Source organism: Antechinus flavipes, chromosome 2 (genome assembly GCF_016432865.1).
Source record: "Antechinus flavipes isolate AdamAnt ecotype Samford, QLD, Australia chromosome 2, AdamAnt_v2, whole genome shotgun sequence".
Classification (NCBI taxonomy): domain Eukaryota; kingdom Metazoa; phylum Chordata; class Mammalia; order Dasyuromorphia; family Dasyuridae; genus Antechinus; species Antechinus flavipes.
The window spans coordinates 675,339,497-675,367,117 of NC_067399.1; the positions used below are offsets into that span (position 1 = coordinate 675,339,497).

The following is a 27,621-nucleotide window of genomic DNA, read 5'->3' on the forward strand; positions in this document are numbered from 1 at the left end:
GGTAACAAAGAATAAAAGGACAGCAACATTGTAAAGCTTTGAAAGCCTTTCCAACCTGATCAAAGCAATGGCCAGCAGACCTGTGAGGTGATGGATACAAAGTGGAAAAACATACATCTTTAAGAAGGCCATTTATTTCCTTTATTTTCCTCGATTATCCTAATTTGTTACAAGGTTTCTTTTTTCTCTAGGTGTCTCTGTGTGTAGTTGGGGGAGAAAGTGGCTTAACAATAGAAATATCCCCCAAAAGGCCTTTGAAATAAAAAATAAATAAATTTAAAAGACAGAAGAGAGCAGACTTTTTTTTTTTTCAATCTACACAGAAGTGATCAGAAGTAAGCACAGATGAGCAGGATAGTTGGAGAGCATGGAACTTATCTTATACTTCTTTTTTTTCCAAAGCCAGTATTATAAAATTCATTTTCAGATCCAGTTCTCTTTGTGTATTCTGCAGTGGGTTTAGAAATGTTCATTTTTTTGGAAACTTCAGAATAAAACCCCCGGGAGGGGTTCCTATGTGGCTAAAAGTTGCCTCATTCCAGCATGGAGGCAGGGAGGGGCTGCCATGGCCACCATACCTCAAACACTCACCTCCAAGCCCTTCCTCCCTCATTTGCCACTCCTTTGGAGCCCCGGCATAGAGGGGAGACAGCTGTCCAGCAGTCCTACCTTCAGGTAATGGTTCAAAGAACCTGCAGTCCTTCCTCTGGTCTCCTCTCCCTCCCTCCAGGATCCCCTCACAAAGCTAGAGGCCTATAGATCAGGCCAAATCTGGAATCTAAACTCTCACTTTCCAATACCTCTTGAGTGCTCAGGTCCTCAGGAGTACAAGTAATTATTAAGAGTAATAACTTAAGGGCAGCAGAGAACAAGGAAGCAAAGGAAAGATGGACACTCGTGAATAGAATCTCTTCTATTATTATATACGCTTTCTTGAAATGGAAATTTGTTGTTATATATTTTGAATCCTCCCTAATGTTCTAGACATGGTGTCCTGTTTATTTCCTCTTTCTGTATTTTTCTATTCTATTTTTTTTTTCTTATTTGGTATTCAGTTCCATTTTTTTAAAAGGGAAGAAAGAAAGAAAAAAGAGTAACAACTCAGAGAATGACATGCAGCGTCATAAATAGATCAATGAATCTGGAGGAAGGAATCCTCCTTCTGATGCTTGGTAGCTTTGTGACCATAGACTGATTGTATGATCGTGGCATTAGGCAGCTTATTGGAGTCAGGAAGATCAGCCTCATACTTTACTAGCTGTGTGTTCCTGGACAGGTGACTTAACCTGTCTCAGTTTCCCCAAAGGTAAAATGGGAATAACAGCACCTACCTCACAAAGTCATTGTAAGGATCAAACAAGTTAATTTTAAAAATACTTAGCAGAGAGCCTGGTATACAATAGGTGCTTCATAAGTGTTTTTATTACATTCACGGCTCCATAAAAGATCATGATGTCCTGAAATCCTATACCCTTGAGTTATAGATGAATAAACTGAGACCTAAAGAGTTTAAGGGATTGTCCACAGTCACACAGCTAGTAGACATTTGAACCCCTATCTTCCTGCCTCTAAACCTAGCCATTTTCTGCTCCGTCAAGTTCCTGGTTCCAACAATATCTTCCCTGCCCTCACTATCCACCACAACCCTCTGCCTCTCTTTCAGGACATTTAAAGTAATCTAAGATAATTGTCCTCTCCCCCAGGTCATTTTGCTGGGCTTGCAATCCACTGAAAACCCCAGGTCTTCTTTTACAAGAACATCTGCTTTCCCCATATACTCCCAATGCTGGATGTGAACATTTCCCTTTTTTTAAGAAACAGGAAGAAAGGGAGCAGCAGCAAAGGAGAAACTAGAGAAGGCAGTGTTTTCTAAATATTTATATTTATTATAAATATTTATATTTATATTTATAAATATTTCTCTCCCTCCCCGACCCTTGCTGAAAAAAAAAGACAACTTCTGTATGACTGTATAGGTCATTCAATTTTATTGGATATATATTCTTCAACTTGAAACATGCCAGTAACAAAATAACCTTTGCACATGTGGGGGTCCTCCCAACATAACCCAGAATCCCTAAATTCTAGCCTAGTCTCTAATTCAAGGAGGAAATTATGTCAGGAGTATCAACACCCCCTGCTCTGGTTACCCACAAAGACACAAATGTGTGGAAATCAGAAACAGTCAAAGCATCCAGACCGCTAAAATGACAAGATTCAAAGGCTAGGACTCCCTGAGTTTAAGGAGATGAATTCTCGTGGTCATTTTGAAAGGAAAAAGAAAGCAAAAGCCAACAGCGGCTGCTTCCAGGCTACACTGAGCTCCTTTCTTGGGGAGCAGGTGGGGGAATGAGGTAGGGGTGAGTGTTGCTCAGGCTTTCACCAAAACATTGAAATGTGGGGCACCTTCTTCACAGCATCTGGGTCTCTTAACCAGCAGAGCCCCAAAGCTTCAGACTCTAGGGTTTTAGGTACAAGCAGTTTTCAAGCTATTTAAGCAAATCACTTTTAAGTTAGTGCAGGCATTCAAGGCTCCTCAGACACTTGCCCACTTGGTTAGGAAATAGGAGCCGGGGAGCTCACTGCTTGTTTGTTTAAAAGGGGAGGAGAGATGGTTACCCAACAGAATCAGAGCTAGAACGTAAGGCGGCCTTCAAGATCTCTTCCCTGATTTGAGAGATAAGTAAACTGAGATCCCAAGGCTTGCCCTGTGTCACATAGCCAACAAAAGACAGAGGTTTACAGGTCTATTGACTTAAAGAAAAAGCAGGTAAGTGATCCCAGCAAGCCCAGGCTCATACAACTAGCCAGAATCAGCAATGGCTGTGGAAGCCAGTCCGAAGTCCAGCCCTCTGCTTCGTGGCTCATGTCGTCTCTCTTGAAAAATCTGATGGTTACCCATGGAAGACTTGGTTGGGTGGGGGGCTGTGGGGTCAGGAGGGTGGAGACAAGGAGAGGACTATCTAAGCTTTGGAAGGCCCTCCCACTGAAAGAGTCCACAATTTGTTCTGTTTGGCTCGGAGGCTGCACCAGGAACAGGGGGTGCAGAGAAGTAGATCGAGGCTTGGGGGCACACAAGAGCCGTCTCTCCTTACAAATATAAGGGAGGATAAAATGTGGCTCTCGCCCTCAGTTTTTCCGGTGTTAAAGGATCTCTCATCAGAGATCCAGGACTTTAGGGTGGCAAGATCTGGCAGAATCTGTCCCCGGTGACAGCCTCTAAACTGTCTAGATAAACAACCCAGGTGGGGGGCTCTGGGAATCTTCACCACAGCCTGTGAAGTTTTAAAAATGCTAAAAGAGCTTTGGGTTAATAGCTTCCCCGTCTTTAAAATGGGGGGAAATCAACCCCCCGGAGCTCAGATACTCGGACTCTGAGGGATGCGAGTCAGACTATCTTTCCTTGCCTTGCCACCCCTGGAGAGCTCAAAGGCCAAAGGCCCGGGACAAAGTGTGGGCTAGGCCAGAGACAGAACAAGGCAGAGAAGGGCCCTTTAACCTGCTCGTACAAAAAGCTTTAGGAAAGTGCAAAACGACTAGAGAGAACAACAAAATGACCGCCAGGGCCCTCAGCCAAGGGCCCGAACAGCAACTGCCCGGGGCACCTCATTCATACTTCTTCATCAGGTCCAGGATCTCATTATAGAGCCTCACAGGGGCGTCCAGGCCCCAGATGAAATCCAAATGTTCGTACTCCGGAATATTCTTGTGGTACACGAGATTGGTGATCTGAGTCACTAAGAGGCCCATGTCTTTGGGGTCCGCCAGCGAGTCCCGACTCCCGCTCCAAAGGGCTGTTGGAACCAGCATGTCCTTAATTTGGTAGAAAGGAGGCTCAGTCTGGGGGAAAAAGCCAAAGAGAGCCCATTTTTAAGTCACTGATTGTTTTTAAAGCTACAATAAACCAAGAACCACATGATTTTAATTTAGTTTGGTCAAAAATGAGGGAGAGGCAGCAATGAAGTGATTCAAAACGATTCCAGTAAACTTGGGACGGGAAAGGCCACTCGTATCTAAAGAGAGAACGATGGAGATCCCTTTGGGTCTGATTATTTTTGCACAGCATAATAAATATAGATTGTGTGTGTTTGGTTTGTATCAGATTGCTCACTGTCTTAGGAAAATGGGAGAGAAAGGAAGCAGGGAGAGAGGGAAGGAGGGAAAAAGGGAGGGAGGGAAAAAATGTGGAACAAAATATTATAAGGATGGATGTTAGAAGCCATCTTTGTGTGCTTTTGGAAACATAAAATACTACTAGGGAAGAAAAAAAGCTTCAATTAATAATTGGGATCTGCTGACTTCATTTCCACTGGAAAAATCCGAGCCCAAAATGGAGGTACAAAGTTCACCCCCACCACAGTCTGTTGTGGGGCAGGGGGGGGAGATAAAAAGGAAGGGGAACCTCAGCTGGCACTTCTGATGTACATGTGATGAGCAAAGAAAAGTGGCCTCCAACTACTCCACCCACTTCCTACTGGTGTCTCAGACAGTGTCCTATCCTCCCCACCCACCCACCAAGGAACCTCCGAGGTCATCGGATCATCAGAGCTCCAGCCCCCTTACCTGATTATAATGAAAGTAATTCTTATCTCGACTTCCCCAGTCATAGGCTTTAAACTCTCCGGATTTGACAGCCTAAACATTCAGAATTTAACATAAAAGGTTAGAAAGGGTTCCCTGAGGCATCAGATGTCAGAATGGCAACACAACAAGCATTTATCAAACACCTACTATGTGCCCCCCTGGAAAAACAAAGGCAAAAGCTAAAGAGGGTCTGTCCTCCGAGCCAATGAATGGTCTCCCCCAGCCCCCAGAAGCCACCTCACCAAAAGGAACTTGCCCCCTGCAGCGCCTTCCTCTGATTGGTCAGTTCCATTTTCTAGACTCCCTCAGGCCAGCGTGTTCACTCCCCCATTCCTCTCCAAGCTTCCCTCCAGACTCTTCTGTATTTTGCTCCCTCTGCTAGATACTCCTCCCTCCTCCCTGACTCTCATCTCTCTTTTATATTTGTCTAAGCTCCTTGAAGGCAGGGATGGGCTTTCTTTTTGCTCCAATTGCTTAAGCACAATGTCTGGCACACAGAAGTCACTTAATAAATGCTCGCTGACCTCGCTGCAACATTGCTCTATTTCCATTCCTGATGATCTCCCCACATAGAACCTCCCTTGGTAGCAAAGAGCGACAATGTGCCGAGGGCATGCACAGGCCACGTTCTGCACTCCTGGCCCCCCACCTATTCTAGAGACAAAATGGCTCGCAGCATTTAACCTAAATCCAGCATTTACTGCTGCTCCTTTTTAACGGCTTCCTTCAGAATTAAATACCCCAGTTCTGTTCCTGTTTGCAGTCAGGTCTCTGTGTTTTTCTTCAGTCAAACCGTGTATTCCCACAAATCACTGGGACTCGTTCCAAATGAGCCACTGTGGAAATTCTGCCTGCACACGCCCAGGAGCTGAAGTCTTGGCCAGAATCATGGTCCCAGGGGCTGGGGGGTCAGCCTCATTTGTTGGCCCCACCTCCTTTACACTATCCGAGGCTGTTCTGCCACCTCTAAAGTATCACATCTAGCTCACAATCCTCAGGAGAATCTAAGACATTATGACAAAGGCTCAAGACCTCCGGATTATCCCCCTGAAGCTGCCCCCAGCAGGGCCCCAGAGCCCAGGAAACCCCCAATTCCAGCCTCCGTGTGCCAGGGAAAGGCCAGCAGCAGCCAGGGATGGCCAGAAGCCCCACACCGGGCATCCAGCCTGCGCCACCGAGGCTGGAGTGGAACTGTACTCCAAGCCCACTCCTCTGGGAACTATGGCCAGTGACGCCACCAGAGGGCGTCAGGGAAAAGCAGCATTCCCAGCTCTGCAGAAACAGGGAAAAACACTAAGTGCAGGAGCAGGGTCAGGCACACTGGTCAACCCGGCCACCGTAGGGGCTGCTTTGCTAAACGCACTTTGCTGTGGGCAAGGGTTCTATGGAGGTAGGGGACAAACCACTGGGGATATTCAAAAGTGTATCAATTATTATATAATATTAAACAATATTATTTCATTATTAAATAATATTAAATTATTAAATAAATTTATTAAATTATTTAACATTAAATATTAAATAAAATTAAATATTAATCTGTGTTCATCGAAATTATTTTCAAGTTTATATTCCCTACTCCTGTCCCTCCAAAAATGCTCTCAAGACCCAGGGGGCTCAGCAGGCACATTTCAACCCAGGAAGAAATTTCTTAAGGAAAGCGCATAGATAGAAAATACAATAAAGCCGGTGGAGGGTGGAGATCAGGGTGGGAAGCCATAATGAAAGTGATCTCAGAGCAAGCTGGGCTTTTCAGGAGGTAATAATGGGGACTGCCCCTGTGCTTGCTTTCTCAACCAGGAAGAGGTTAAAGGGAGGGAGAGAGAGAATTTGGGGCTTGACTTTTTTTTAAGTGAAGTTAAAACTTGTTTTTCCGTGTAATTGGGCAAAAATAAAATTTACATTAAAAAAAGGGAACACAAGAAACTTAGAGAAAAGTGATTTGTGTGGATTTATACAGAGCGAAATAAACAGTGGAAATAGATCCCAGGTTAGACACGAAAAGTCAGAGGGAGGAAGCTGGTATCATGTATTGGGAACTAAAGAGGGTCTGCTTTTCTGCACTGGGGATCATCTAAAGGAGATACACGCGGAGGGGAAACAAAGGAAAGAAACTTTGTGTACAGTGATCACCCCGATGTAAACATCAGAGGCCTAAAAGCCAACTCAGAGCAGAAATGATAGTGAAAGTTATGGAGTCTTCCTCCTTGTGTAGGGAGGAGGGGGCAGCCAGCAGAAAATAGAACACTGGGATACAAAGTTTCAGGCTCACGCTCTTTTCCCATCGACTTTTTTTTGACAACAACAAAAAAAAAATGAGGAGTCAGTCTTGGGACTGGGATGGAAAGTGACTGAGCTGGAGACTCAGAAGATTAAAACTAATTGTTTAAAGTGTTTTCTAAAAAATCCTCCCTAAGGCGGCTCCAGGCGCAGCCGATCTTGACCTCCCGAGAAAGGCCGGGGGGTGAGTTTCCTGGTGAAGGACAACAGCAAAAGGACAAAGTGGGGGGTGGGAAACTCGTGTCCCCAGGCTACAGAGCACTCTAGTCAGGAGAGCAATGGGGGGAGCGCTGAGCACTGTGGGAAAATCCTTCTCCTCTGCAGTCCCCCAAGGTTTCAGGTAGCCAAGTCCTAGCCGAGTTACAGAACAAGCCCCAAGAATATGACCTTCCACCTTGTCCTGCTCTTGGTCGGGGGTCAGTCTGCAGGGTCCGGCAGGGAGTGAGGGAAAGGATTTTCTCTCAGGACTCTGGGACCCCCGGTGGCCGTGGGCGCCCCCCATCTTCTCTCAGCTATTAGTCCAGTGACAATAGAGCGCCGTGCATATCGAGCTAACCTTGGCAAGACTCCTTGCCCATAACTCATGGCAAGGGGGGCAGGGGCAAGCGCCCCTGTTATTGCTCTTGCCCACAGTCCCCCACAAAGAAGCTGTAGAGCTGGGGTTCGAGCCAAGTTTGCCAATGAGAAGTCCAGCATTCGTTCCACTGGGCTTCACTGCCCCTCCAACATAATCCAACAAGCATTTATTAAGCACCTGCTGTGTGGAAGGCACAGACCCAGGTATGAGAGACCAGTAGGCTCCTCCAACATAATCCAACAAGCATTTATTAAGCACCCGCTGTGTGGAAGGCACAGACCCAGGTATGAGAGACCATTAGGCTCCCCTAACATAATCCAACAAGCATTTATTAAGCACCTGCTGTGTGGAAGGCACAGACCGGGAATGAGAGACAAACAAAAACCAGTCCCTGCTCTCAAAGGACCCCCTTCTCCCGGGGCACACACACGTGCATAGGTGAGCACATCCCTGGTTCTTTGAAGAGGGGGCTGAGAGGCCAGCACTGCGTAGGAACCCGAGGAGGGAGGCGGAGGGAGAGCCTCTGGCGTCTCCTCCTTATGTGACAGAGAAAGAAACTGAGGCACAGGCAGACAGTGACCCTGACTCCGGCCCCCCTCCATGCAAGCCGCCAGCTCCCACACCTGCGCCTACCTGGCTCCAGTGCAACATGTTCTGCACCGACGTCCCGGCCGGATTGTGCGTGCTGTACACGTCCACTCGGGACTGCGCAGAGAAAGGCAGAGTGAGAGCGCGCCCGGCCCCAGGTGTCCCAGCCCCTGACACCCCAGCCCCAGGCGCCTAGGATCCTAAGGGGCGGGTCTGGGGTTGGAAGCCAGGGCCCGGGGCTCCCCCTACCCCCCCACCCCTCCCTTCCATGTTCACTGACACTGAGCCCAACATGCGGCTCCTTGTGATGTTAAAGGCAGAAGGGAATCTCTGAGTCAGCACGAGAACCAGTCAGGTAAAGGGCCCCAGGCCCTCTCCTCCCCCACCCCCCTCCCCAGTGCAAAGGGGGGGGTTCAGCCCCAACTAAATCATTGGGGGGGGCGATTATATGGGGGAAGGAGAAAGGGAGGGAGGGAGGAAGAAAGGAAAGAAGGAAGGAAGGGAAGGAGAAAGGGAGGGAAGGAGGGAAGGAGGTACAGAGGAAGGAAGGGAGAGAGAGAGAGGGAGGAAGAGAGGGAGAGGGGACCCAAAGGAGGGAGGGAGGGAGGAGGAGGGAGGGGGAGCATGCCGGGCGGCTGGCGGGGGCCCAGGTACCATGTTGAGGTTGCGCTCATTGAAGCCGCAGATGACGAAGAGCAGGTTCCCGCAGAGCTCCTTGAGGAGGGTGTGTGAGCACACGTGGGTCCCCAGCCACTTCAAAACCCAGTTCTGGGGCAGAAACTCGTTCACCCCAAATATGTCCTGCACAGAAACAGCGGGCGCCCTTTCAGGAGGCCCCGGGGACCGGGAGGAGCTCTGCTTCAGGCCGGGGTGGGCAGGGACCAGGAGGGGAAACTGGGACCCCGAGGGGGAGCGGGGTGGGGAGATGGCCCTGTAGTCAGAGGCAGGGGCAGAATTCGAACTCAGATCCTGTAACGCCAAGCCCCCGGCTCTTGCTTCCCCAAGCCGAGCCTCTCCTGCCGATTCCGGGGCCTCTGGGAAGCATCTTTCCCACAGACAGACAGCTGGAATTATCTCGGCCCTAAGTAGGAAGGGGGAAGCTTGGGGAGGGACTGCTCAGCCCACAAACACCCCAGGGGCAGTTCTACAGACCCAAAAATCCCGGCTCACCCAGGAAGTGGCCCCAGCTCTGCCAGGAGCCACTGAGCCATCCCTTCTGCAGAGGAGCGCCCTGGGATACAGCCCAGTACGCCCCAGATACAGCCCAGTGTGCCCCGGATACAGCCCAGCGCACCCCAGGCTGGTTGCACTATGGCCGGTTGTTAGAAAGTTCCTTCAGGGAGTGAGCCACAGCGGCCCGCTCCCAGGCAGGGGAGCCAGGATGCCCCCCCCCAGATCTCTGGAGACCCCAGCCGGACCCCGGCCGGACCCCGGCTTTCCCATCCACACCATTCGTCTTGGTCTTCTCTGCATGGTGTTAAGTAGTCCCCATTACTCACAGAGAATAACCATCCATGGAAAATAAGCTCCCAGCCCCCACGGCCCCGGCTGGGTCCTCTCCAGTGGGAGCAGCCACAGGCCCAGGGCAGAGCGACGAGGGCTCCCAGGAGGAAGCGGGGACAGTTTGAGCCCCCGCGGCCCTGCAAGCTCTCGGCCTCCGCTGCTCAGCCCCCCTCCCGGGGGCTTCTCCCCCCACCATGAGGGCACTGGGCTCACTGACCCCCCTCGGGGTCTCCTACCTTGAAGAGCAGATCTGGGAAGTTTCCCAGCTTGGCCATGGGGCTCGTGCTGAACTTGACGGTGGCCACGGGAGCCAGCGCAAAAAACATCTTGATCTTCTTGGCCAGCTGGGGCAGGCGGGAGAAGGCGACGAAGGCTGGGGGAGGGGACAGAACAGGGCCTCAGTGAGCCCCAACCCGCGCGCCCCCTTCCTCTCCCCACCCCCGGGAAAGGGCTGCAGTTAGAGCCTCCGAGAGGCACGAAGGGCCCCGGGCCTCCAAGCCCTCCAAGCCCTCCAGGAGCCACATCCAGCAGGACACGTGAGGCCGGGCCCGCGCCGCTATTGACCCAGGGCGGGGATTCTGGCTCTGGGGCCTCGAGAGCTTGTCAAGTGCGTGTTCTCAAGGAGCCTCGAGAGCAGCTGGAGGAGGCTCCGGCCGGGCGCCCACCCGGCCCTTCCTGCCCAGCACAGAGGGCCCGGCCCCGGGCTGCAGGGGTCGGGGCTCAGCCTGCAGAACCCAGCAGCCCCCTCCCCCTCGCCCCCGCCGGACCCCAGGCTTCCCTGACTGAAGGGCGGCCCCTCTCCCGGCCCGGCCCGTCTCCTCAGTAATGGGAGAAGCAAGCAGACGGCCAGAGAGGGAGACGGCCCTGGCCCTGAGCTCGCTGCCTGGCGGAGGTCAAGACGAGCTAAGTGCTTTACAAGCCTCAAAGAGCTACAGCAACGCAGGCGTCTGCTCAGTTTGTGTCACTGTTCGCCAGAGAAAATGGGAGAGGAAGGGACCGAGGGGGCGCCCGTCTGCCTCCGGCTAGTGAGGAAGTCCTTCCCCAGCAACCCCCTGAGATCAGAGGTCAGGGCCCCGTAGCTGAGCTTCCTTGTCTGACTAACAAGGTCCGGCGTGAGCTTGTCTCCTCCCCCCACAGACATGCACCCATGTGAGTGCACACACATGGACACCTGCACCCTTCCTTTCCTCCTTTCCTCCTTCTTTCCTTCTTTCCTTCCTTCCTTCTTTCCTTCTCTTCCTCCTTTCTTCCCTCCTTCCTTCCTTCCTTTCCTCCTTCCTTCCTTCCTTCCTTCCTTCCTTCTTTCCTTCCCTTCTTCCTTCCTTTCCTCTTTCCTTTCTTCCTTCCTTTTTTTCCTTCCTTCCTTCCTTCCTTCCTTCCTTCCCTTCCTCTTTTCTTCTCTCCTTCCTTCCTTCCTTCCCTCCACCCCTGCACAGACATACACACATGGACACCCGCATGCACACATGTTGTGCACATACACGTGTGTCCCTTCCCACACATGCACAGACACCCAGACATGCACACAGATCCACACGCACGCACACAGCAGGACGCCCACGAGCCCAGCTGCCCTCAGGGAAGGCTGTTCTCCGAGTGGAGCCCCATCACCAGGAGGGCCGGACTCCTGGGACCTACCGATGGTGGTGCCTTGGGAATGGCCAACATAATAGATCTGCTCTTGACCGGTCTTGTTCAGGATAAAGTCGACCACGGCGGGCAGGTCGTGGGTCGCCATCTCATCAAAGCTGCAACGTAAAAAGAGAATGTCCCCAGAGGAATCCCACCAATCCCTGCGCCTCCTGGAGGACGCGGGAGGAGCCGGAGCTGGGAGGACCCCCAGGGGTCAGCGAGTCCAGCTCCCTCACTGTCCAGAAAAAGAAACTGAGTCCCAGAGAGTTAAGGGAAACTGAGTCAGCGTCACCCGGCTCAGAGGAGCTGGACATGAAGCAGATCTTGACTCCAAGCCCAGAGTCCTCAACTTAGATGTGAACAGGCAATTCGCATTTCACATTAATTACGCAAATGCGTAATTCTGTGCCACTGGAAACCACCCCGACATTAAATATTTTCTCACTCGCTCCTCACAATCTACTTGGGCCATGTAGTTATTATCCCCATTTCCCCAATGAGAAAACTGAGTCAGAGAGGGGATGGGACCCGCCGATGTCCTACAGCCATTGAGGCTCTGGGGGAGGATCTGCCCTCCACGTTTAACCCTTTCTGTGGCCGCACCATCTGCTTCAAGAAAACTGGCGGTGGGAGGTGGGAGGCAGTCACTGTGCTTTGTAGGGTTCCTTGGTTTTTTAATTTAAATTGATCGAAACACTTCTCGATCACTGATTATGCGCAAGACACTGTTGCTATCACGAAGGTACAAGTACGAGTCCAACATAAGAAGGCGGCGAAGGGCTTTTAAACAACGAGAGCATTTTCAGGATAGTTTTAAATGCTTTAGCCGGGAGTTCAGCCCGTTTCATAACGTGTCAGTGATGGTTTTAGACATTAAATAGCATTTAATAAATAAGTAGTCAATAGTGCCTATGTTTTGAGAAACTGTGCCGGCCCAAAAAATGGGGGCTTAAAGATAGGATTCAAGGATTCTTGATTTGACCTTGATGTAGATGTTGTTCCAATGGAGCTTCCCAATGCTCCCCTCTGGGGGGTTCGGCAGGTATTTCTACCCTTACTTCCCAGATGGGGAAACTGAGGCCCAGAGCAGACACAACCTGTCCCAAGTCCCAGCGCTGGGAACAGATTCAAACTTACAGATCAGGTGCTAACTCCCACACGCCTCGTGTTCTGCACCGAAGAAACAGCAGCTGTTGCCATCAACCCACAAGTCTGGCCCACGGCATGGAGCAGTCACTAGGGGAGGTCAGGGCCCAGCTCCGACTGCCCCCCTCTCCCCGCTTCGTCTTCACCCACCTGAAAGCCCAGAACTTGTCCTGGTAAACAGAAAGCGTCTTATGTCTGCGGGACCAGGTGTTCCCCCGGCTGTTCCCCAGCCACACGTCGTAGCCGGCGTCGGCCAGGATGAAGCCCAGGCTGCTGTTGTCCAGATTCGTGACCCAGTTGCTCCCGTCGGCCAGCAGACCGTGCTGTAGGAACACCGCCTGCCGGGGTCCTGGGGGACAGAGCGCACGTGGTGAGCCAGGCCCGAGCCTGGGGACGGTCACGAGGGGAGACACTCAGGAAGCCCCCAGTCCTAGTTCCCACCTTCTGCGGCTCAGGGGCTGCTGGGTGGTCGGCCCACCCAGAGATGGGACTAAGGGGGCCGGAAGCTATCGGCAGGGAGCAGGCTGTCGGGGCGCTCCAGCCTGGCAAAGGCCTCCTCCTGTATCCCAGGATTCTCTATCCACCTAACCACGACCCCTCCCATGAATCTGAGAGCACTTTTTCTGCTTCCTTTATTTTCCTTTTCCCGTGTGTTTTATTTTGCAACATGGCTAATAGGAAAACGTACTGCACGATCCCACCTGTAAAATCAACCTCATATTGCCTGCCTTCTCAATGGAGGGGGGAGGGCAGAGAGGGAGAAAACTGGAACTCAAACAAATGTTTTAAATGAATGCTAAAAATCATTTTTTAATTAAAAAAAAAAAAAAAAGACCACTAGGACAGCTAGATGGTGTAGTGGGTAGTGCACCAGCCCTGAAGTCAGGAAGACCTGAGTTCAAATCTGACCTCAGACACTTAATACTTCCTGGCTGTGGGGCCCCAACTGCCTCAGCAAAAAAATAAATAAATAGTCCACCGCTGGCAGGAGGAGAGGGAAAAGAGACATCAAGAACTTACAAAGGAAAGGAAACTTGGGAGTTTCATTTTGTTTCTGTTTCTCTGCCGAGGAGAATGATCTTTGGACACGAACAGAACAAAAAGTGACTGATAGGAAACTAACACCCAAGATAAGGAGGTAGTAAAAGGGCCTAACTGCCCTTTGGGAGCGTAGGTCCCACGGTCGAGATGAACAACCAAACGTAAGGGATTATGAGCCACCGAAAAAGCAGAGCTCAAGTGAAAAAGGAGGTGGCCGGGGCCTGGAAAAGGGAAGCATCCCGATTTTCAAAAAAGGAAGGAGAATCAGTCGGAAGGTCGGTCTTTCCTCGGCAAAAGGTTAAAGTGGATTATTACTAAAGGGACGGTTAGCGAATGTCCAGAAAGGGAAGCAGTGATCCCAGGCCTGCCGGCCCTCAGCAGACACAAGCCGTACCAGGACCGAGTTTCTGGAAGGCAGGTCAGGAAACAGTCCGTAGGAGGTTTGTGTCGATCTCGGCAACATTTTGCAGGAAGTATTTAATAGTATTCTAGGACAAAACATGGGCCAAATGCAGAACAATCAGGCAAACTGGAAATGGATTAGAAGTCCGGTGCAAGTGATCAGAATCACCTTGGAAACATAGAGGAATGGCAGACTAACAGCCAGTGTGGGCTCAAAGCCAATTTCTGGCGCATCCTGTCCGGGGACCCTGAGCCCTCACTCAAGCGCCTCCCTCGCCTCCCTCGCCTCCCTCGCCTCCCTCGCCTCCCGTCCACGGGACCCTGAGCCCTCACTCAAGCCCCTCCCTCACCTCCCGTCCGCGGGACCCTGAGCCCTCACTCAAGCGCCTCCCTCACCTCCCTCGCCTCCCGTCCGCGGGACCCTGAGCCCTCACTCAAGCGCCTCCCTCACCGCTTCTATCACAGAGCAGGCGGCAGACTAGGTTTCCCCAACAGACATTCCTCATGCCCATGAAATCACAAAGTAGGTCTGTTACGTCTCAGAAGGGGATCCCAGGATTCTCTGCTTCACATTGTCACCAACGCCGTAAGTAAAAGCACAGGGGGCATCCTTCCCAGGTGTGCATGGGACCCAGGCCCGTGAGGGGAGCCCGGGGCCTCTCTGACACAGTCCCAAACTGCCTTGGCAGGCCAGAGAACTGCACCAGATTTCTCCTGGCTTTAAATAAGCAACCCCACCAATGCGATCCCATGGCTGTAAGCCGGCAGCCTCCAGGACGAGCCTGAGACAATCTGAATAGCAGCTTCAAAAGCTCAGGAGGGGCCGCCCTGTTCTGGAACCCCCAAAGGCAGAGCTAGAAGTGGATCCCAGTCCAGAGCCCAGCTTTGGCTTTAGAGCAGACAGACAACTTCCCACTGGCACCATCTCAAGGTGTACCGGGGCCAGAAGACGACAGGACCTTGGACAGAGCCTGTATTGGATAATGGTTCTTGGACTTGAGGCCTGGAGAATTTTAGTTTGAGCCTGGGGGTTGGGGGTGGGGGGTGGGGGGGTGGCAGAGCCAACTCTGAGGACTCTGCCTTCCGGGTACTTCTGCCCAGGTTTTACTGGCGGCACAGCTGTGAGGCAGCTCGGGCACAGCGGAGAGTGCTGGGTCTGCCGTTGGGGAGACCTGAATTCAAGTCCATCCCTAGACACTTTCTAGCTAGGTGATCCCATTCCACCTCTGCCTGACTCAGTTAGCTTCCGTGTACCTCACAGGATTGCTGAAAGGATCTTATCTGCACTTAGCACTTAATAAAAAGCTTATTTCTTCCCTCCCATTCAGATGACTAGTCCAATCCTTTATTTGGCAGAAGGGGAAACTGAGGCTCACGGTCACCCCTGTAGTAAGTAGCAGCGTCTCCACACGGGGCACTCTTTCCTCTGTCTCCTGGGCAAGCTATCCTTGCAACATCTGGCAGCCCCACCAATGAGGGGACAGAACTTCAGGCAGGGCCAAGGGGATCAAGGGAGAAGAACCAGGATCAGTCAACAAGGATGACCCGAAGTCAGCCTAGGAGACCAAGTTCCACTGCTCAGCTCACCCCCTGGCCCAAAGTCTGGAGCTTAACAATGTTAGTTGACTGACTGGTTGATGGATTTAACAACTGTTCCAGGGGCCACAGTTCAGTTGATTGAAACTGAGTAAACTCATGGGGCCTGCCAAGAACCAAGCTCACCAGCATTTCTTGGAGCATAAAACTGAGGAAACTTAACAGATCAAAAACTGGTCTGTTAAAAACAAGTGAGATGTTAACCACAGAGAAGTCAAGGAATTTTTTTTTTTTTTTGCCAAAAGGAATGAAAAAGAGCTAAACTAAAAAGATGCAACCTTTCATTTTACAGAGGAAGAAACAGACCAAGAGGAGGGAAGTACTTGATAGAGAAGGCCACATGTTGTTATAATAATAACAATGATAATAATATCATGGTTTAAGGTTCCCACACTACATTCTCTAGGGGACAGAGAGTAGAAGTATCATTATACCCATTTTACAAAATTGAGGTTGCGAGCTTGTCAATCATGTCTCCTGACTCATTCATTCATTCAACATTTATTAAGTGCCTACTTTGTAACAGGTACTGATAATAAAAAGACTGAAATGAAATAATTCCTGCCTTCAAGGAGTTTACCTTCTGCCTGGGAGGGAAGTGGGGAGAGGAGCTTAATAAATTCTCCTTGGATTAGATGGTCATTGAAGGACTTGTTTAGCTAAGCGCCCTTTTAAAGGATGGGTTAAAAGTCTTTGGGGATTCAAAAGGCCTGCTACAAAGGCCAAAAAATGAGCCATAATCCAGCCCTTCGTGGGAGGAGAGAAAGTGCCTTTCACAATGAAATCGCAGGGAAGCTTCCATTTCTCGAACAATGAAGAAATGGGAACCATAGATTAAAAAAAAAAAAAAAAGCTGCATCTAAGAGCTAAAGTTTTTTAATCCTCAGAAAAGCTGTTAAAAAGCTGTCAATCTCATTATCTCACAAGGATGACCTCTGCTGTGACTCTAGCTTCCTGCTGTGCTCCTTTCTGAAATCCTAGGAAATTTCATCACTTCTTCCCACCACAGGGACAGACTGGCAAACAAACTCCTAATATGGGAGAAATCTGGCTGCTTTGAGAACTTCCCACAAGTCTCTGAGCGAGTTCTAAATGCTATCCAGTTCTTTTCAGAATATGGTTTCAATCCTAAATCCTGATAAGGACAATACTAAAAAAAAAAAAAGAAAGAAAGAAAGAAAGAAAAAAAGAAAAAGAAAGGAAAAAGAAAAGAAAAAAGAAAATTTTAGGTCAATTTCCTGAAAAGAAAGAGCTACAAAAAGAGTAAACTGAACTATCAGAAGTGGAACATTTTAAAAAATCTTTATCATAACCGTAGGTAATTCATTCCAATAACGAAAGGCTGTATTACTCAGTCTTAGAAAAACTGTCATACTAATTTTAAAAAGCATATTAAATATATTTAACATATATAGGACTGCTTGCCATCTTGGGGGGGGGGGGTTAGAGGGAGGGAGGGGAAAAAACGAAACATAAGCGAGTGCAAGGGATAATGTTGTAAAAAATTACCCTGGCATGGATTCTGTCAATACAAAGTTATTATTAAATAAAATAAAATTTTTTTTAAAAAGCATATTAAAAACCACAGGATTTTAACAACAGATATAGAAAAGGTCTTTGGTAAAATAATACTATCCGTCATGATTAGAGAAAAAACCAAAATAGAATCAGAATAAGTAGATTTTTCCTCAACATGATTAAAAAGTTTGAAAATCAGCATTAATTGCATGCAGTAGGGGAACATTAGAAACACTGTCACTCAGAATGACTATTCTCTAATAGTTCTAAAGATTAAAAGGCTTAATGTAGCAAAGGGAGAAAACAAGATTATTTAAAAGGATGAAAGTGTTTACTGAATTCAACTATTTATGTAGAAGATTAGTCTTAACACAAAATTAACTGAGGCAATGAGTGAGTTCAACTAAGTTTACAGGCTAAAAAATAAGCTTAACAAAAATTGTTATTATTTAATCAACCAACAAAAGTCAAGAAAACATTATTTAAAAAAAAACCTCTTCACTGATAACAAAAAATATCATTAAATATTTGGAAAATAATTTGAACTTAAGAGTGACCAGTAAAAAAGAGTCATTATAAAAATAAATGGATAAAAGGGGGTGGAGGGAAGACCTAAATAATTAGAAGGAAAGCAATGTCCAAGATTAAGCTGAAATAATATAGTAAAAATGGCGATACTTTCTAAATATAGTTATATGTTTGAGGTTGTACCAATAAAAATCACAATATCTGTAGGATTATTGTTCTAGAGCTGAAAAGAAACTCAGAAACCATATAGCCCAACTCACATTTTAACAGATGAAGAAACTGAGGCAAACAAAGTCACATAGCTAGTGAGTGCCCGAGGTTGAATTTAGGTCCTCCTGACTCCAGGCTGCCATATTCCAGACTTCAAAGCATATTACGAGGTAAGTCTCCTTTAGACAATTTCACACTGGCCCCCCCAAAATACAGAAAGTCTTTGTAGAAGAGAAACCCCAAAATAGAATCCAGTAATAATTCGTTTCTTGCCTACAAAGAGCTGGTAAATCATTAAATCTCTCTAGCCCCCCGCCCCTTACCTCTTTTATGAGCTAAAGGGATTTGTACTAAAAGACTCGTAAGGTTCTTTCCAGATCTAAACCTAGGACCCTTGGGAGAACCCGGCACAGCTAACCCAGGGAGAGAAGGCTCCCAGAGGACCCGAGAGCAGGGTTTGAGTGTCTGAAAGGCTGCGGAGGCCAGCGGGATTTGGCCTCCCAGGTAACAGCAGGAGCAGCGAACCAGGAGGCAGCTTCAGGAATGGCTCATCCTGGGTCAGGCTTAAAGGCTTATGTGACACTCTACTGCAAACTCACTGGGAATCGGGTGCACGAGTGGCCTCCCGTTGTATTCTGGGGAACGAATGAAGGGATGATTTCGGGGAGGCTGAGTGGTCGAGACTGTCCGAGGGGAGACCCCGGGATCCGGGAGGAGCGCTAACATCCCCCCCTGTGTCCCCTCTCTGGCAGCTGGAAGCTTTCCCAAGCACAAAGAGGTGCCTCGGAAGCTCCTCCCGCCCAGGGGCCTCCGGGCTAATGCCAGTGACTGCTGTCTGGGGAGGGCACGACGGGGAGCCGATGGGCTCCGGGAACCTCCCACCCCGAGCCTGCGCTCCCTCCCTGCCAGCCCTCCTCATCCAGCTCCTTCCCGGAGTGGAGCAGGGCGGCCGCCTTGTGCCCAGAGGCCGGAGGCAGCTTCCCACCTAGTCTCCCGGGAGGAGATCCAGGCAGATATTGGCCCGACCCCAGCCCCGGAGCCCCGGCCTCCCCCTGCCAGGCCCAGCCCCTGAGCTGCACCCAGAAGCCCTTTCAGAAGGCAGCCGTCTGGGGGCCTGGCTCTGCAGGGGATCCAGGGGTAACTGGGGACCTGGGACTCAGTGACCTTATCTGTCCAATGGGAACATTGCTTCCCAGGGCCCTGGTGAGGACCAAGCAAGCTGGCAAGGGCTTTCATTGGGGTTGTTGCTTGTCCGTATTCTCCAGTCGCCGTCTGTGCACGAACGGGAGCCTCTCAGCCTCGCTGCCTCCTCCAGGGCCGGCCCCACCCCGATCCATTCGGCCGTGTGATCCTGGCCAAGTCACTCAGCCCCTCCTAACTCGGCTCCAGGTGGCTCTCTAAGGGGGGCCTCCCTGGCCGCTCCCTTTGGGGGCGAAATCATCCCAATGATCACAATTGTTAGTGTGATGAGAACTCCCACGGACAAAGTACTTTAAAGGTTTGCTCAGTGAGCTGGAGCCTGTCTCATGGGTCAGAGTCTGCCTCAGGCCCTTCCCAGACAACCCCAGAAAAGCTGTTCCTCGGTATTCCTATCTGTCAAACGGGGACAATAGCACAATTCTCAAGGAGACCCCCATGCATGCAACCTTTGCCTGGAGCCCTCCAATGATGGGGAGATCACTACCTGCAAAGGCCAGGGGACACTCTCATAGGGTCAGGGGGAGGGAGACCTCTAGTTCCAAAGGATCAGGGGACCCCCCACCTCCAAAGTGACCCATTTCACTTGGGGACAACAAAGTCAGAGGGAAGCAGAGCCAAGCAGTTACATGCACGTTTCTTCTTCTTTTTTTTTAACCAAATAATACAAAATGGAGACTCCGTTTCATAGAGAATCCTCTTTCTGCGTTCTGTTGAGTAAAAGAAAATGTTCTCTTTTTTTTTGGGGGGGGGAGGTTGAAGTTCAGAATATAACTTTAATTGCAGTTCCTTTCTACCCCAGGGGGAGGGCAGAATAATCAGGACCTGACTTGAGAAGCTCAAATATACTGTCAGAGGCAACAGGGGGAGCAGTGGGTAGAGCACCAGCCCTGAAGCAGGAGGACCTGAGTTTAAATCTAGTCTCAGACACATAACACTTCCTAGCTGTCCCAAGTGGGCACAGAGTGTGCTTTGACAGCAGCCACGCTGGTGACCAGCAGCTGATCGAACTTCTGTTCTCTGAAAGGCCACAGGTTTGCCCTTTGTCAGTCAAGTGGAAGAGTCCAGCCCTCAACGCGCTTCCTCTTCCCATCCACAGAAAGGGGCCTGGTGCTCCTGCTGACAGTCAGGAGGCCGGTTTGCTCAATCGCTTGTCTGTAACCTGGCCCCTTGGAGGACTGGGCGCCACCCTCTGAAATCACCCTCAGCATCACCCTTCCACCCTCGGCATCATCCGTCTGCCCTCACTGCCATCCTTCCTCAGCACCAACCTTCCTCCCTCAGAGCCACCCTTCTACCCTCATCATCCTTCTACCCTCGGCACCATCTTTCTGCCCTCCGTCCCATCTTTCTGCCCTCACTCCCATCCTTCTGCCCTCACCCCCATCCTTCCACCCTCAGTGACCCCCTTCTTCCCTCTGCTCCTCTCCTCCCCATCCAGCCCCTGCTTGGAAACCTCCAAGGACGGGGAACTCACCACTGGCCCAAGCAGCCCAGGCCACTTTTGGCAACCCTGAGTATTAGCAAGTATCTTCCTGATATTCCACCTAAGTCGGCATCTTTGTGAACTGCACCCCCTGCTTCTGGTCAAGGGGTCAAGGTACCTGGATCAAGCCAAACAAAGCTAATGCCTCCTTCAAGTACTGAAGGTAAATATCAGGTCCCCCACCTGGAAGCCCCCCGACCTTCTCCAGGGCCTCCTTTCTCTTCATCTCCTATTCCTCCACTGGGAACCGAAGGGGCTGCCCTCGACTATCTCGGAGTCCCAAAGGACCCTCCCTCCCACACTTCTGGGCAAGGGCTGAGGCGGGGTTTGTTTCAAGCCTCCCCAGAGGCCCAGGAGCTCTGCAAGCAAGGCAGAGAAGCAGAGGCTGGAGGGCCTTGGGCCTCTTCCGTGGCTCGGGCCTGATCCCAGAGCCGTCCCCCAGCCAACGAGGGCTCCCTGGCACTTTGTACGAAGCACAATCCAGATCTCTCTGAGGTAAATCAAACGCTGTGGAGGCTTTGGCTGGGGTAGATGAGGAACTGGGGAAAATATGGGGCCGAACAGCCCCCCACTGACCCCCCCTGCCAGCAGCCCCTGCTTTGTTCATCCCCCACCCTAGGCAAACACCAAGCCCCCCCCCCCCTTCTAATGGCAGGAAGCAAAGCGGAATTAAGAAGCCTCTTGAAGTAGAGGAAAGTGCAAAGCTGGCTTAAAGCTTAACAAAAAATCATAAGAACAAGATCTTCCATCACTTCCTGGGAAAGAAATGGAAGCAGCCACAGATTTTATATCCTTGGGCTCGGTGATCACCCCCAGGAGGCTAAAAGGCGCTTTGCTGACTGAAAGCTCTGGCCCATCCGGACATTAAAGAAGCAGCGATGTCACGCTCCGTCCATGTCAAAGCCGTGGCCGCCGGAAGTGGCCCAAGGAGAGCCGAGCACGGAATAACTGCTGCTCTGGGATTGTGGAGCCGGAGAAGACTTGGGAGAGTCCCTCAGACACTGAGGAGATCGAATCAGCCCTGACTGAAAATTAGCCCAGACTATTCACAGAAGGTCAAATACCAAAAGAGAAGCTTAAATATTCTGGCCACACGATGAGAAATGGGAACTCATTCTGACACTGGGAAAGACTGAAGCAAAAAGGGGACAGGACAGTAGAGGAGGAGAGGGAGGGGACAGATGGTGTCGTGGAAGCCTGGACAGATGGGAGATGATGAGGGACAGAGGAGCTGGGGACTCAGAGGCTACTGGACACGACTGAACAGGACCTTCCCCCCGAGACCCCAAGTCAGCACTGATGTTCCTTCCTTCCACCAGGACCGTCTTCCTCCTTTGCTTTTCCCTTAAAACAGGAAGCAATTATAACCCGGCTTCATGAGAGCCACATGGCCAGAACTTTTCTGGGGTCTCAGGTTGAAAAATCATGACAAAAGGATGACATTATAATATTCCAACTGCAGTCAGTCTCAGGAGCTGGCTCTATCCCAGAGGCGGCCCTTCCTCACTCATTCACTGATTTGATAAGCACTTATTAGACACCTACTAGGCCCAAAAGCACTGTCCTCACTGGGATATCGGGCAAAATGACCCAGTCCCTGCCCTCAGGCAGCTTCTGTCCCATTGGAGAGACACAAGGGGCAACATCATCAGGAACCCAACAACATCAGCAAAAAGAAACACTGCCAAAATCCAGGCATGATGTCCACCAAGTAATCCCAAGGCATTCCCCTTGGAGAGCTCCGTACCTTTCTCCCCTCCGTTCTTCCTGCCGTGTGGGATTCGGTTAACGCCCAGGATGTAGCCATCATCGGTCACTACGTCGTACTCCTCGCTGGGAAAGCCCCAGTGGGAGATAATTTCACTCTGTAAGGAGAAAAACCAAATGGTGAGTCAGGGAGAAATCCTGAGGACAGCCAAGGAATACCGGGGGGGTGGCGGGGAGGGGGGCAGGACATTAACATTCATCACACTCGACAGCTGGCAATATCTTTCAGATTATTAAGTGAGACTCGGCGCTCTCAGGATCATTCACAGGGACGGGGCCAAAGAACAACTCCAAACAGTGCTCTTCCAACCCCACCCACCCTAAATGGCTGTCCAGGGACCCAAACCAACTTTCATCTGTTATAGACGTGGGTCCCCCGTTCACCTTCCAACATGGCCAAGATGGTGGCGGGTTTGGTTTGGAGGCTTGAGCAGGGGAGGGGGGCGGGTAGTGACCGATATAAACTGAACACCCCGGGACTTCTTTTTCCTCAGGAACAAACTGTTCTGACTCAGAATTGCCAAATCTCCCCCTGCCCTAATATCCTAGACTCTTCCTCCCCATCTCACAGCCCCAAATGGTTGTTAACAATCCCATAGATCCATTCAAAAGCTGAGGGAGAGAAGGGACTGCAGCCAAGAGGAAAGAAGTCAATGACCTATTCCTTTCCTTGTGACCTCTGTTCCAGCATCTGTATGAACATACTATCGATTGTTTCCCAGGCACTCGAGTGGAGGGTCTCCCCCTCTCCGCCCCCTCCGCCACTCAGGGGCCACACTCCCCACCCACCCCACCGCCCCACCACCACACTCCCAACAGCCCCATGAGTTATTCGGGCCGCTACTTCTCCTTTTCACAACCCATGGCTTCCTCAATTAGAGGAGCAAAAGGGGAACAGGGAGAACAAAAGTGAACCCAATCAATCCTATCAAAAGCCTTGGTAAAGAGCATGGAGTGGGAGAGAAGGTTAAAAATGGAAATGAAGAAGAAAAACTAAAACCGGTGACCAGAGAGCCTGACCCGACTCAGCAAAATGACCCCCTGGCTCACAGCAATGTCAGAAATGACAAATCCCACTCGCTCCCCCTACGAGCCATGAACTTCCCCTCGAACGCAATCCGAAAGCACTTATTTAGTAAGTAATCACCATGTGTCAGGTGGTGGGGAATTTTAAAAAAAATGATAAGCAGACTCTGTCTTCAAGGGGATTTGCCTTGTACCGGGAGGATGAAACATGGGAATGAAATAACATGGGAAGAAACAAGCAGGCCTGGACAAAGATCCAAAGGTGGGAGATGGAAGTCTGATCAGGGGAACAAGAGGCAAAGCAGCTTGGCTGGAACATCCAGGGTATCAGGGAAATAATGTGAAATAAGTCTGTCAAGGCTGGCTGGAGGGAGAGTGAGAAGGCTTTGACCACCAAGTAATAAGGCTTTAAAGAGCCCGCCATGATGGATGCTCAAGGACTAGGAGCACAGAGGTTACTCCCATCTATGAAAAGAAGGCTGAAAAAGCCTCATATTTGGTCAGCAAAACATAGACAGCAAAGTCTATGCCAGCAAAGGGGGTCCCCACATTGATGAATTTCTCCATTTCTGCATGTGCTGGCTGCTTCCGAGTGGTCACCTTAGAAGAATGGACACTTATTCCAAAACGCCAAAACCTCTCCAAAGTTCCTCTTTAGGAGACCCCACAAATCAATCACACCGGACTATCAACCTAACTACTTCACGAATCCGGCTCACTGGTTGAGCACAAGTGAGATGCCCCGAAGGAGACCACCCACTGTACTCACCAAACTGGCCTGAAAAGGGCATTTAGGACACTGAAAAAGAGGGGGCAGTGTGGTCCAGTAGGAAGAGAAACAATTCTAAAATCGGAGGCCCCCAAGTTCAAATCCTGCTTGTGGGACCTTGGGGGAAGTACTCTCCCTAAGTCTCAGTTTCTTCAGTCAGACTAGATGGACTCAGAGGTTCCTTCCAGGCTCTAGCTCTGAAACCTTGAAATCCGTGGGTGTGACAGATAAGCTCTCACATGTTGATCTGAACTATCAGGCACGAGGCTTTTTAATCATCTGGAGTTGTAACAACTTTGCGGCCTAGGCCAAACGTAGACAAAATGGACCTGGAAAAAACCACCACCCTCCCACATTCAGTGAGGTGGAGAAAGTCCAGGGGCTGGAGGAGGGGGTATATTTTCTGGCCAATGAGAAGAAGGGATGGGGAAAGGAATTACTTAATGTTGAATGATCATTCTTGCTGAACTGAAGGAGAAAGCAAGAAAAAGGAAGGGAGAAGGGGAGAAAAAAGAAGGAAAGAAAGGGGGAGAAAGAGAAGAAAAGAGAAACAGAGAGACAGTGACAACGACAGAGAGAGGAAAAGAAAGAGGGAAAGAGAGGAAGAGAAAAAGAGAAAGAAAGAAAGAGAGGAGGGAGGGAGGGAGAGAAAGAAAGAGAGAGAAGAAATGAAAGAGAAGGAAGAGAAGAAGAGGAGAGATGAAGAAGAGAAAAAAGAAAATGAGGAGGAGGAAGAGATAAGATGGAAGAAAAAAGAGGAAGAGAAATGAAGAAGGAGGGAGAAGAGAGAAGAGAAAGAGGAAAGGAAGGGAGGAGAGATGGGAAAGGTATAAAAAGAAAGAAAGAAAAGTAGGAAGGAAAGAGGACAGAGAAAGAAAAACAAAGGAGATGGGGCTGGAGACAACATTTTAAAGATCAGGACAAAAGAAAGATTGGGAGGCAGAAGCAAGTATGAGCTGAATCCCAAAAGCAAGTTCTCAGAGAGACATCAGCAGGCCCTCAGAAGCAGGTCCCCAGAAGCAACCCTCAGAAGCAGGCCCCTAGACTTTTTTCTCCCAAGCATTTCCCAAGTCTTTTTAGAGGAAACTCACAATATTCATGTTCACTTCCGGATCCACATGTCTCTTCCTCCAGGAGTGTTCCTCTGAATGCACCGAGCCAAGGACCACACAGACCACCACGCCAAAGAGCCACGTCTGCATTCTGTACAGAAGGATTTTTCTGTTAACGAGGGAGCACCGTCAGCATAATGATCAGACTTGCCCCTCAAGAACAGTAGAGAAAATTGACCGAGGGATGGGGAGAACGAGGGAGGGGAAGCCCTGGGTATACTCTCAGATTCGGCAGACTTATTGGTTGATTTTGCTTAAGATCATCCCAGCTATTAGTAGTCAGGTTTAAGATCTTAATGACTAGACCCATAGCTTATCAAAGCTTTTGCCTTCTCCCCAGCCCCGGCATTGGATTCACTGCACACAGCAGGAGTTTAATAACTGCCTGCTGTTCTGAAATCGATTACAATCCTCTTTAAAAACAAAACAAAAAAAAAAAATCACCAAAAGTCATTTTTATGGCAACTGATTAAAGAAAAAAAAGTCTATCTTTATGACTAAGCAAATGGGGGAAAGAGGAGGAAAGGGGAAAGGAGAAATGAAAGCAGAAGAGGCCTCCCTCGGGCCCAACAACATCTGACCAAATGACCAAGCGTTCCCCCACCCCCATCTCTCATAACCTTTGCCCTGTCTGTTATCCAAACCGAGGCCCTGTTTAACTTCCTTCCTAGAAAGCCTGAGTAGGCAATCGTGGGGGCTTCAAAAACAGTTAAGGTTAATCTATTCTCCCCGGACACATATTCTCTCAGTATCTCTGCCTTGCTATCTTTGTCTCTCTGCTGTTCTCTTTCTCTTCCCCTCTCCTTCTTTCTTTCTCTCTCCTACTTTCTGTCTCTGTCCCTCTCTCTTCCCTTTGCTCCTTCTGTCTGTCACCTGTCTCTCTGTCCACATGTATCTCTGTCTCTCTCTCTCTCTGTCTCTCTGTGTCTGTGTCTGTGTCTCTGTCTCTGTCTCTCTCTCTCTCTCATTCACCTCTTTCCTCCTCTCTATTTCTTTGTCTCTCTCTGTCTCTATCTCTCTTAGATTTTGAACCTCTTTCTCCCCAGTTGCCTTAGCTCCAGCCTCCCCTCCCTCCTGATCCCTCTCAATGACATGTCTGCTTTTCTCCAGGGAAAATGTCACCTGGCAAGAGAACCTGGAGAAGAAAAGTGAGCAGGAGCCTCCAGCTTTGACCTCCCACCTCTACCCAAGACCAGGTGACTTTCTCTTCCAGTGACCCCACATTGAAGCTCAGACCTCGGAGGCTGAGGCACTTTTGAAGCAGCCTTTGCACTCAGATCTTGCTTTTGCCACTTCCCCACCCCCTCACCTATGTGACTTCCACAATTTCTCAGGGCCTCAGTTTCCCAATTTGGACCAGCTGACTTCTGCCTTCCTACCCAGACCCCTGTAAGTCCCTGCTGCCTGCAGACCATCTAGTCTAAGCCCCTTATTTGAAAGATCTGAAGTGGAAGCCCAGGGAAGCTGGGTTACCGGCAGACATGGGATTTGAACTCAGGTCCATTTACTCCTTGTCTTCTCTTCCCACTGTTCACAATCCCCCCTCACATATATAGGGAGTGTCAAGAATGTTACCAGAAACCAGTCCTGCTCTTGGTGCCCTAGTCCCCTCCCCTCCCCCAATTAGCAAACATTTACCGGGGGATGCTGGGTCACTTTGTTCAGAGCAGGGGCTATTTCGGCCTTTCTTTGCGCCCCAGAACTTAGCTGTGGGCTTCTTAGTAAGGCTCCTAAATGCTAGCCCCCTTGTCCCACTGCCCACTTGCCACCGGGAACACATAGAATTAGGAAAACTCTTTTGAGGAATTTACTTTCAATTAGAAGCCAATAAACTCCAGCTAAGACTCAACTTGGAAAAGGGAAAAGAGGGAGCTGGAGGGAGACAAGCCGAAAGCTGCTCCCTTAGGGAACTCTGCAGCCTTGCCTCCTCCCCTCCAGAACCTCCGTCCCCCGTCTCAGGCGCCCTCCACAAGCCCAGCTTCCCAACCGAAGCCCTTCCCAAGAGCTCCGAGACAAGCGAATCTCAGGAAGCTTTCACCGTCCACGCAGGAAAGTGAACGGGGGAAAGGCGAGAATACACGGGGGCAAAGGGAGGACAACCGGAGGGGCAGCCCACCGTGCTTGCACACTCACTCTCTCTCTCACACACACTCACATTCACACACACACTCACACTCACACAGAGCCCCGGGAGAATCCGGTGCCCAGGTCCAAGCTTTCGTTTTCTAGGGGAAACTGAGGCCGCGGAACGCTCGGGGCTTCGCCCTTCCGATGCAAGGGCTTCGAGCTGGGAAAGATTCCGGACAGCCCCATTTTACAGCTGGGGAAGCTGAGCCAGAGGGAAGGGAGAAGGTCCCCCAAGTAAGCCGGCGGGGAGGTCCCGGGACAGGGGGGTCTCGTGCCCCACCCCAGGCCCGGAGCCCCGCACCCGCGGACCCGCAGCCCGCCCAGGCCGCCCTCCCCGGGCTCCGGCCGAGCGCCGCTGCCAAGCCCACTCACCTGAAGCGCGCTCGGGGCCGAACTGGCGCGCGTGGCGAGGGTTCGGACAGAGCTGGACCAGGGAGGGAGGGACGCGAGGCTCGCAGCCTTGCCCAGCCGCTCGGACCCGCTCAGGCTACCGCGGGCTGCCAATCAGGAGCGGCGGCGCGGGGGAAGTGGC

General features: G+C 50.4%; 1 protein-coding gene across 3 annotated transcripts; it reads right to left on the bottom strand.

The window, feature by feature from the left end:
* Window positions 1-1,958: 1,958 nt before the first annotated feature.
* On the bottom strand, window positions 1,959-27,621 carry LIPA (lipase A, lysosomal acid type). 3 transcript variants are annotated; one of them, XM_051982667.1, is made up of 10 exons: window positions 27,462-27,614; window positions 24,942-25,071; window positions 22,036-22,153; window positions 12,461-12,659; window positions 11,171-11,280; window positions 9,769-9,905; window positions 8,684-8,830; window positions 8,075-8,146; window positions 4,564-4,635; window positions 1,959-3,840 (listed from the first exon to the last, which is right to left on the bottom strand). In XM_051982667.1, the coding sequence occupies exons 2-10, from the start codon at window positions 25,050-25,052 to the stop codon at window positions 3,607-3,609; spliced, it is 1,200 nt and encodes a 399-aa protein (XP_051838627.1). In that variant the 5' UTR covers window positions 25,053-25,071; window positions 27,462-27,614; the 3' UTR covers window positions 1,959-3,606. The 3 variants fall into 3 exon arrangements, with proteins under 3 accessions (XP_051838627.1, XP_051838626.1, XP_051838628.1); XM_051982666.1 differs by having other exon boundaries at window positions 24,942-25,053; window positions 27,462-27,613; XM_051982668.1 differs by lacking the exons at window positions 1,959-3,840; window positions 4,564-4,635; window positions 8,075-8,146 and having other exon boundaries at window positions 8,459-8,830; window positions 24,942-25,053; window positions 27,462-27,621.

Bases quoted from the DNA above. Each gene is read 5' to 3' on its own strand.
- LIPA (XM_051982667.1), bottom strand. From the start codon at position 25,052: ATGCAGACGTGGCTCTTTGGCGTGGTGGTCTGTGTGGTCCTTGGCTCG. The intron at 8,831-9,768 runs GTAGGAGACCCC...GTTTCTGTGCAG, and splicing joins TCCCAGATCTGCTCTTCAAG to GACATATTTGGGGTGAACGA. The intron at 4,636-8,074 runs GTAGGCGCAGGT...CTGAATGTTTAG, and splicing joins ACATGTTGCACTGGAGCCAG to GCTGTCAAATCCGGAGAGTT.